Source organism: Azolla caroliniana, unplaced genomic scaffold (assembly GCF_043228905.1).
Source record: "Azolla caroliniana isolate FFs.n. ecotype wild unplaced genomic scaffold, voAzoCaro1.0.p SCAF_16, whole genome shotgun sequence".
Classification (NCBI taxonomy): Eukaryota; Viridiplantae; Streptophyta; class Polypodiopsida; order Salviniales; family Salviniaceae; genus Azolla; species Azolla caroliniana.
The window spans coordinates 2480495-2490987 of NW_028230451.1; the positions used below are offsets into that span (position 1 = coordinate 2480495).

The window sequence follows — 10493 nt, forward strand, 5'->3', positions numbered from 1 at the left end:
TTAAGACTTCAATTTTGTTTCAGTTTATTATGGACTGAATGTTTTCTTTTTATAAGGTTGCAAGACCTTTGACCCAGTCTTGGGTTTTTGGTTTTCTGGTGGGTCAAGTCAATATGCCAGCAGCTTTAGTACTTGTAAAAGGTAAGGTTGGCAGTAATAGTCAAAGGAAAATCAAAGCAATAAAATGCCCCCCCACCCCATTTAAATTTCTTTGATAAAAAAGCTTTCTACTCTTGGACATTCTAGGTGGTTGTCCATCTTTAACCACATACTCAGTGTATCAGAAAAGCTTTCGTACACTTTCACTATTCAATCCCTTTCTTGCAAGCAAGTGGCCATTCTAGGTGGCCGTCCATCTTTAGCTAGTCAGTGTATCAAAAAAGCTTTCGTACACTTTCACAATTCAATCCCTTCCTTGCAAGCAAGTGGCCATCATTGGAGTTTGTCTGGTGAAAATTTATGACCTCCGATATTCTCACATCTATGACTTTCACTGTCCTTCTCTCTTTTTCTTTCTTCTTCTTTTGTAATCGTAATTAGACTACCGTAGTAGGAAGTTGGTACACTATTAGCACTAAGTCTTGGGTTCGAAGCCTAATTGTCTTACCTCTCTATTACTCTATACATATCTCTTAATATATCTTAATTTACTAGATGCCACTCTGGAATGTAGGGTGGTTTGAACCCATGACCACCTGCTCTCTCTCTCTCTCTCTCTCTCTCTCTCTCTCTCTCTCTCTCTCTCTCTCTTGCCATGGCCCCACCAAATGTAGTGTCCACTTTCTTACCTTGATATTCATTCTAAAGCTCAAACCTTATCCCCACCACTGTGTGTGTGTATATATATAGAGAGAGAGAGTGCATGTGGAAAATCATTAGTACGTTGGTTAATCTTCACTCCAATCTTATTCCCAATTGTTATATGTATGTATAGTGCATGATGAAGATAAATAGGATGGTTAATCTGAGCTCAAATCTTATCCCCAAATTGTTATTTGTACATATGTATACTAGAGATGGGGATCAATAAATTGTCAAACGTAAAGTAGAAAACAAAGCCTTTCTATTGTTGAACTAGACTAATGAAGCACAATAAATAAATAATAAAAAGAAAATCGTTAAAGTGATTAGAGAAAGTGCACCCTCCAACATTTAATGCTACTCCACGTGATTAAAATCTCATCTCATCTCTCTCTCTCTCTCTTTCTCATTCCATGTTCAAATGTCATAGTTTCATGTCCATGCATTGGGAAAATAGGTGGAATGTATTTTATGAGCGTTGACCATAAGCCCATAAAAATAGTTTATTATATGTTTGAATATCACGTCAATGTTGATGGGAGGTGAGGTTGTCACTATTCAATGTTATGGTGGTCCAATTTTGGTCTTACCCGAATGGAACAAGTTTGGGGTGGCACTATCTCAATGCATGGAATGAAATAGATGAATGTTATCATGTAGACAATGAGGGATAAAATCGTCAACATCCTTATATCTTGTCATGCACCTCCCTTGCATATCGGTAGTCGCATGGAAACAAAAGTATTCAAGTATATTACAAAAGTCAAGAATATGTATGATCACAAATTGTTGAAAGGGGCTTGGAACATAGGGTGCAAAATCCTTTCATTTGGTTATGAAATGGTTTAAAGTTTAAACTATGAGGACTAAAAGATGTATTGGAGTCCTAGGTAATGTTATGCAAAAATAATGTGATCGTCAATGATAGATTCTATAGATACCAAGGATGAAATGTACATATAGAAAACAGAAGGAGACATTTCATCTCACCTCTATTGTAATACAAAGGCTAACATCAACATATGATCAAACTGATGATATCATATAAGAAACAAGTGGAGCACAAACTACAAGTTATGCAATAAAAAAGAAGGTATGGCATAATTCCACCTCATACCATTGGCATTGAATATTATGTTATGTTATCCTTGTAGGTTGGATAATGAATTAAAATAAGATAGGTAGCTAGTCTCAAGTGCCATAATGACGGAGGTAGTTAGTCCCCTTTATATATCAAAACATCTAATGCTCGTAAACCGCCACATGTCCCCAAGTGTCATAGTTCCCTATGGTTTTGTCATAATTCTAGTGAGGATAATCAGTTTCTTGACTATCCTACCCTTAACCCATTAAATTTAGCTTATACCATTAAATTGGTTTGTAAGGTTATGCCTACAACATACTAAGTCTCATTTCCAAAACATCTCACTGATCTTGTAATGGCAAATCAAAATTAAGGAGACTCTTAGATTTAAGGATGGTATCATGTTCTTAGTGGCATCATGTTCAATTGGATCCAACCATTCAAATTTGGATTTCTCGCACCTCAACATATAATGAAATATAGTTGTATAGAATGAAGTTAGTGCTAAACAACCTACACACCTCACCATAGTATAAACTTTGTCATAAAGCACCAAATATGATGGTATGCAATGATATAAGCACTAAACCATCTATACACCAATGTGTGGAATGAGCTCAATACTAAAGCACTAATTATATGGTTATTGTATGGAGTGACGTTAGTTATACTAAACCAAATATGACTATATCGCAATATAACGACCCAATTGAATATGTTATTCTAAAGGAGAAGGAAAAGAAAAACATATCCCATCTTAAATGTGTCGATGCTAATACCAATGGCAAACAACCAAGTGAGGATGCCAAGAATAGCAAATGGAAAGACCACAAATCCAACATATTGGGACACCTACAAGGAAATGACAAGATGAACCCAACCGCATCATCTCACCCCCTTGCAATTTCAGATGTGTTCATGATATTGAATGCCACCTCCACACGCTCTTGTCGAATCACAAGATCAAGGATGATATCCATTCTAGTGTAACACTTTGATGTGAAGAATTCAAGGCCACGTAGAAACTCTTTCCACAATCAAGTGTCACATGCAAAAACCTCACACAACATTTCCAAGTTGGATATATAGAATTGCGTGATATTTGCTCTGCATAAGGAGGAACCTTTAGAAAAATACATGTGGCAGTTGTTGACAAGAACACACGCTCCCGATGAACAACGATCGGCCACAACCAAGCTTAGAATGCACGACACAATGGAGAGAAGAGAACACAGGATGTTAACGTGGAAAACCCAAACTAGGGAAAAAAAACCATGGCAACCCACAAACTGCAAACTATCACTATGTCAAAATGTACAAATGGTAAAGCACCGAAGCAACAACCTCGAGCTTTCTATCTTCGCCACAAGTGTTACCGGTCGGCAAAAGGAGTCTAGAGTGTGAAACGAAGGAGTTATTTAATTATTAGGAATGGTTGTATGTAAGCTATTAGTAGTGTGGACGGACGGACCGGAATCGGTATGCCGTTCTGGATCCGGACCAATCCCGAACAGGTGCGGATGGCACCATTTTGTACTACAGACCAGAAACCTATTTAAAGGCCCGGATACAATGTAATGAGCAGCGGTTAATTAATAAAGCTTAGTGTTGTTATCTCTCTGTGTTAATTGCCGTTCTGCATTCATTGTTATATCTTACGTGTGTGATTATTAAGGACGATCTTGTTAAGTAGCCTAATTAAGTCGGATTAATCGTTGAGTCTAATCCTATTGCCGTAACACCCCTTTGGTGAAGTGTCTTCCGTAGACACCCCTTTGGTGAAGTGTCTTCCGTAGACACCCTGTCTTAGGCCATTGTCCGGTCCTAAGAGTTAACACAGTTTTTGGCGACCACGATTCCTGTTTTTGCAGCGAACGACGACACGGATGGATGACTAGATCAACCCACGACCTGGTTATAGATCGAACTCGACGCCTTGCCGAAAGACAAAGGAGACGTGAGGCTTTCCAGCAAGCGGCACAGGAAATTAGAGCGGATCGCTCGTTTTCCAACGTAATCCGGAGAGTAGCGGAGGACTCCCTCTGGTTACAGCAAACATCGTACCCGGACGACGACAACAGCCTAAACAGCCTCTGGGAAACCGAATCCCTTCTCCAGGCGTTGGCAAATGGAGAAGGCGAAGCAGAAGCCTTTTCAGCGTATGAATCGGATTTCGAAGGGGAATACAGCGTGCACACGAACTACCGTAGCAGCAACGAAACCCCGGGTGGACCGGAGGACGAAGGATCGGACACCTTACCGACACCGGAACCGGAATTACTAAGGCTGGAACCTCCAGAACCAGCAGAGGAAGAGCGACCTCCGACACCGGAAGTCGAGGAGGAGAGGCCTCCGTCCTCAAAAGAAGAGGAAAGACCACCGACGCCGGAAACAAATCAGGAAAGACCACCGACGCCGGAGAAAAACCAGGAACGACCACCAACACCGCCAGCCCGCGCACTGATACCGGACGACGACATGTCGTTCCAGTACTCCAAGTATAGACATGATCCGGATGCGGAAGCTCATGTTCATGCCTTTGAACAGACATGGGAAGCAAACCATGTGTCCCAGCGATTGACCCCGGAAGAAGAGGAACGCTCTAAGATAGCAGAATTTGGCGTCACATTGGAGGGACCGGCAGCGAGATGGCGCCGGACGCAGGACTCGTCTACCATCACCACCTTCGCAGATTTAAAAGCTAAATTCTTGCATTTTTTCCAAAAGGAGGTGGACCAAACAGTAATGGTGGGCTTATTTTATACCATCCGACAGGAGGCAGGGGAGAGCATTCCCTAGTTTGTCATCCGGTTTCAACGGATGCATAGTCAGCTTGCCCACGCACCCCCAGAGGAGGAATTACGGACTATATTCCTAAATGCGCTCCGGGAACCCCTACGCACGGTTTGCACAGTAATGGACTTCCGCACAAGTACCATCAACCAGGTCATTGACCGGGTCAGAGAGATGGAAAGGACAAGCTCCTGGCTCACACTGGGAGCACTCCAACGGGCGTTACCGTCCGATGAAGACCTCCGGTTTTGGCAAGCAATACAGTGGTTTAAAGGGAAGCTCACAATCATGTTTATAAATGAGACTCCTAGATAGCCTAGTTTGTAATATTCACATACGTCCAATTTAGTAGACATATGTGAACCTATGACGAGCGATATTCGTTTCCCTTTATTTTCCTTTTGGGTTTTTTTGGGGGGGTATTTTTTCCGATATACACCGCGTCGTGAACTGAAGTTTGAGAAGGAGTGAGAAACTAATGTTTGAGAAGGATGAAATGAACTAGACGCGCGACCTCCACTTGCGGCCCTCTTATCTCTGCAACTGGACCTCCAACCAACCATGTCTCCTTCATCATGTTCATTTTCTTCTCCATCTCCCTTTCTGATTCAATCATCATCCCATGATGGTGGAGCAACAACCATGGCTTCTTCTTACTACCCCCAAACTGAACCCCCCATGTTCCTCTACCCAATCATCATCCCATCTGTCTGCCTGAGAAGCTTTGTGACAGCTCCACTTATACCCCAAAATCTAGAGTTCCCTTCTGATTCTAGTAGTGGTACGATGAGTGATGGTGATGATGATAGTCCTTGTCATGTTGATGGCCATGGTGATGGTACCCTCATGGTAGACCCTTTTCTTTTGTTGGGGTTTGTACCTATTGGGCTTGCATAAACAACGCAAGCATTGATCACGATTCTACATAAAAAAATTCAAAAGGTTTAGCAACACAATGGGATTGAAAAACTATAGGGTTTCGAGCTTGGGAGTGTTTGTGCACAATGCCAGAGAGATGTGCTTCAAAATTCTTTCATCTCAAACCTTAGAGTTTATGTATTGGGAGGATTTGTTGTCATAGTTCGTTATTGAATTAGTTGTTAACTCATGTCATATATGTTGTTAAGTCATTGACTAAACCTTTTGGGGCTAGGCAAGCATTAGCCCCCCATGTAGTACAAAATTGAACCTTGAGCAACAAAAATGGTTTGATTGATCTATGGCAATGTAGTAGCACTTGAACACCCTACGCCTTATTCCCTTTGATTAATCCATAGTGACATAAATAGTGATTGAAGCCTCTATAATAGAAGCCTCTGTTGTAGAGAAGTACTTGAAAGCTCTACTTTTAAAACATTTGGTCTTGGGAGTAAACTAATCAGATGATATTCTCAAGAAGTAGTCCTATTGGTTATCTATGTAAATATAGATGAATGGATTTCAATCATACTTGGAGCCATAGTACGTCAATTTCGCGTTTGTTAACCCAAACGTTCATTTCCATACGTTTTTTCAAACGAATGCGTATGTTATTAAAACATTCTTGTGCTTTTTTTTTACACTTTTTACCTTAACTTTGTTACCCTTAAAAACAATTACCTTATAATAAATCGTGAGTGCAAAAAAGTACGGTATTTACCATACTTCGAGGGTGTTTTTCATACTCGGATGATAAGAATGTCGTGAATGTGAATGGTACATTTGCTTCATACTTTGCTTGGAGCCATTTCACATATGAGTATGATACAAATATTCACATATATAGTATGGCTCGAACTATGCTAGATAGATATAGAAAAGTTACAAAAGTGGCTTTTACAGTTTTCTCACAATGCCCTCAAAACATTTTGTATTAATGGATCTCATTTTCTTGCAAGATATTTTATATTAAATCAACTTTGAACGTTCAAAGGCGTGGGCAAGGGTTCAAAACTCTCACGATTCACTACACGTTTTTGCATTAGCTTGACTTGCTACATACCAACTTTTCATTTTTCTCGTTTTTGAGTATATATACACACACACACACACACACACACACACACACATCATATAGCCCATCCACACCCATTACACTACATTCACTACTACACTTTTTGGCACTATCTTAACTTGCTACATACATACATACATGGCTTCAAGCTCCACCAATTTTAGCTATGGTTTCCCTACACCCGGCCCCCAAAATCCTACCGGCACACGTGTCATGGATCAGACCTTCTTCCTCTCCGAAGACCAGTGGAGAAAAGCTCGGGAGCAGGAGCAATTCGATTACATCGTAGTCGGCAGCGGCTTCTGTGCTCTCGCGTTCGCATCTCGGATCTTGGAGAAGGACCCGAGAGCTCGGCTACTACTGCTAGAGAGGGGCCCATTCTTCTTGCCGGAGCATTGTCAGGCTCTCCCACTCCCATTCGAACACGCGATCGGTGGCTTCTCGGAGACCTTCCCGTGGACGCTATCCGCCACAACTGCCGAGAGCAAGCCGCCTCACTATGTGACATGGCAGCACGGAATGGTCCCGTTCTTCGGTGGCCGATCCACTACATGGAGCGGTTGGTGTCCGGAGCCAACCGATGAGGAGTTTGAGGATTGGCCACGAGAAGTCGTGGCCGCAGCTCGGGAATACATGCCCCTGGCAAGGGACCTCCTCAATGTGGTCTCATCCGACAAGATCGGGAACTTCCGGAATGATGCCGTGTTCGGGAACCTACAGCGCGAGCTCTTCGATTTCCTAGCTGGACGCATCCCCGCGTTCAAGGCGGTCACGAGGGCGATCTATGCGCCCCTTGCTGTCCGGGACCCGCACGAGCAAGGCCTCGACTTCATCAAATTCTCCACTGTCGGCCCTCTGCTCACGCTGGTCGGGAAGTACCCGGGACAGCTCAAGATCGCCACTAACTGCACCGTGTACCGCATCCTCCACCAGGACTCCACGGCCACCGCGCTCGAGACCAGCCGTGGCCATGTCCGCATCCACAGCTCCTCTAAGCTCATCCTCGCAATGGGCAGCATTCCGCCCGCGACCCTCGTCTTGAACTCATTCCCGTCCCTACCCAATGTCGGCAATCGCTTCACCGCGCATTTCATCACTGCGATCGTGGCCAGGATCCCCCGCGCCTCTTGCACCTTCGCCGACTCCCTAGATAAGGAGAAGCTTGAATTAGGGGCGATCTACATTGCCGGGGTGGATCCTAAGAACAAATCCGCACAGTTCCATATCCAGCTAACCGCGATTCATGACCCCGATCCCGACCGCAATGCTGAGGTGGCATTCCGCTATATGCCGGATGTGGTGGCTACGGCAAGTACCCAGCAACTAAAGACGTCCCGGGAAAAGTATGTGGTGCTTGTATGCGCCGTGTTGGGCGAGCTTGAGCATAAGAACGCTGATTCGTGGCTCAAACGGGGCGGCAATAATAACGGGGTGGTCGTAGAAGACCCGACGACAAACGTCGTCTTGCAAGTGAGAGAGACGGAGAATGATTTGCAACTCTGGGATGCTATGGATGAGACCACATTCCAAGTGTTGGAGCAGGGGCTAGCATCAGCTTTGAATGCAGAAGGTGGGTTGGAGTATTGGCACGGAGAGACGAACGACTGGAGAGCAACAAGACCAAGTAGAGATAGTATCCGCGTGCCGGGATTGGTGCACGAGGGGTCCACCATGCACATTGGAGGGGACATTGACCCAGAGGCTGTAGTTGACCTTGACTATCGCCTAAAAGGTGTCTCCAATGTGTGGGTGACAGGTGGTGCTTTGTGGCCGAAGAGTGGGTCATGGAACCCTACCCTAACGATGGTTGCCTTGACCCAACATCTAGCGGATAACTTCCTTGCTTGACCATTTCCTCTAGCAACTCGTGGACATGGAACCCATTACCTTCTTGTCTCCATTGGACAACCTTCTCTCTCTCTCTCTCTCTCTCTCTCTCTCTCTCTCTCTCTCTCTCTCTCTCTCTCTTAATGATTGATAAGCTTTCTTATTGTCACATTAGGCCATGTGCATTGTAGTCCATTTGACCATCTCTTTCTTTCGTAAAATGTCAACATATTCACACTCAAACATAAGATGCCACTATGAAAAATGTGAGAACCAATTATAAATCATCAATACTTAAAAGTTTTAAATTAATCGTAAATCATCAACGCTTTTTACTAGTTGTAGTTGAATACTAGGTTGTTTGGTGGAGTCAATATGTGTTCCGACCCTACATTCCATAATGGCATCCAGTAAATTAAGAATTAAATATGTATGTCATAATCGAGAGAGATTCAGCAAGTATAACCTGTTGTTGTTTGAGGCATACAGAAGGGGTCTTTACTCAAAATGTTTAAAATGGTACAAATGATGGGATGGAGATCACCTTACAATTTTTAAGTTATTGGGTGTTACAACATGAGTTGAATATACATAATGTTTTCATGTTTGAGACATAGAGTTAAAACATATATTAGGAAGTTGAAAGGTATTCTAATGCGGCGCGTTTGGGTATTTATATTTTTTTATGGTTTTAGAGAATGTCCCTCCTTAAGAGAGAGGTTTAAATCATGTTTTTTACATGCAATTAATACAATTAATTGTATGCTTGGATTGGATAAGTTGACTACGGAAGAGATAGTTTGGTCAGGTTGGTTTGTAGGTGAGGGTGATGCACAACTTATCCGTGGTAGGTGCTCAACTAGCAGGGATCGTTTCTGGGGTAACCTAAGTTCTTTAACAGATGATGGTAGGTGGATGGTAGTGTTGACGGGTAAGTGGTGGCAATTGAACCCATACCCTAAGACACTGGATCATGATTGTAAAATATGGTTTTACGATAACACGCCCTTATATGATTTGGAGTGGGATCCATTGGAGGTTTGGCGGCTGACTCCAGGAACAAAAATCTTGAAAAAGTTTTTTGAATACAATACCAAGCTAGGAAGATAAATCATTGGTTCCAAAACCGTGGGTGTTGGAATGATTCGCAACAACTTGAAGGATAAAGGCATTTCAGACGACGATTTGAAGTCGTTTTGGAGGAGAGTAAGGGCATTGGATATGCCAGAAAATTTTAAGGCTTGGTTGTGGCTTCTTAGCCATAAGGCAGTACATGTAGGCGAGTGGTTGAGCTCTCGTGGTGGTGAGGCTAGCTGTAGGTTATGTGGACAAGCTTTGGAATCAATCTCTCACTGTTTTTGGAATTGTACAGAGGCAATTAGCATTTGGAGTAGACGCCTTCGAATCGTGGCAGCCTGTGGTGTGAAAGGGAACGTTGTGTGGGGCTCAATACAAGAATTGTCCCTAAAAGGGGAAAGCTGGGGTGAACAGTTAAACCCTCAAGGACATGGATTTATAACGCACAAATTCAGAATTTTTTGAGGAGATTTGGCTTTATGGTGGCGTGTTTGACAGCATGGCACATCTGGATCAGGCGTTGCAAGTTTGTTTTTCAGCAGCAAAAGCTCTCGTGTAGGGAGATGATGTTAAATATATGGTTTGATCTTTGTGGCTCGGTTGCACGATCGGTATGATTCAATTCAAGGGGATTCAAAAGAAGCAGAAAGGGCAAGGTCCAAGTTCTTGCTAAAATGGAGTAGCTCTCCCATGCTAGTTAAATCTTCATCGAGGCCTAAGTGGAATTACCAGGCACCTAGGTGGTTGTTTCCACCGATGGCTCCCAATATTGTACATGGGTTGTAATTATGTATGTATAGCTGACACAAACGTGCGTTAGTATAGTCATGTTACCCGAATAATGTTGTTAGAAAAGAGTTAGTTGGGTAGAGTCGGGGTAAAATAGGGTTTATTTCAATTTTGCTTAAGGATCGGTTG

At 43.0% G+C, this 10493-nt stretch overlaps 1 protein-coding gene across 1 annotated transcript; it reads left to right on the forward strand.

The window, feature by feature from the left end:
- Positions 1–6789: 6789 nt before the first annotated feature.
- Positions 6790–8579, forward strand: LOC147853560 (uncharacterized). The gene has a single exon (XM_087332572.1). The coding sequence runs from the start codon at positions 6810–6812 to the stop codon at positions 8517–8519; it is 1710 nt and encodes a 569-aa protein (XP_087188698.1). The 5' UTR covers positions 6790–6809; the 3' UTR covers positions 8520–8579.
- Positions 8580–10493: the final 1914 nt, after the last annotated feature.

Coding starts and splice junctions, on each gene's coding strand:
- LOC147853560 (XM_087332572.1), top strand. CDS start 6,810: ATGGCTTCAAGCTCCACCAATTTTAGCTATGGTTTCCCTACACCCGGC.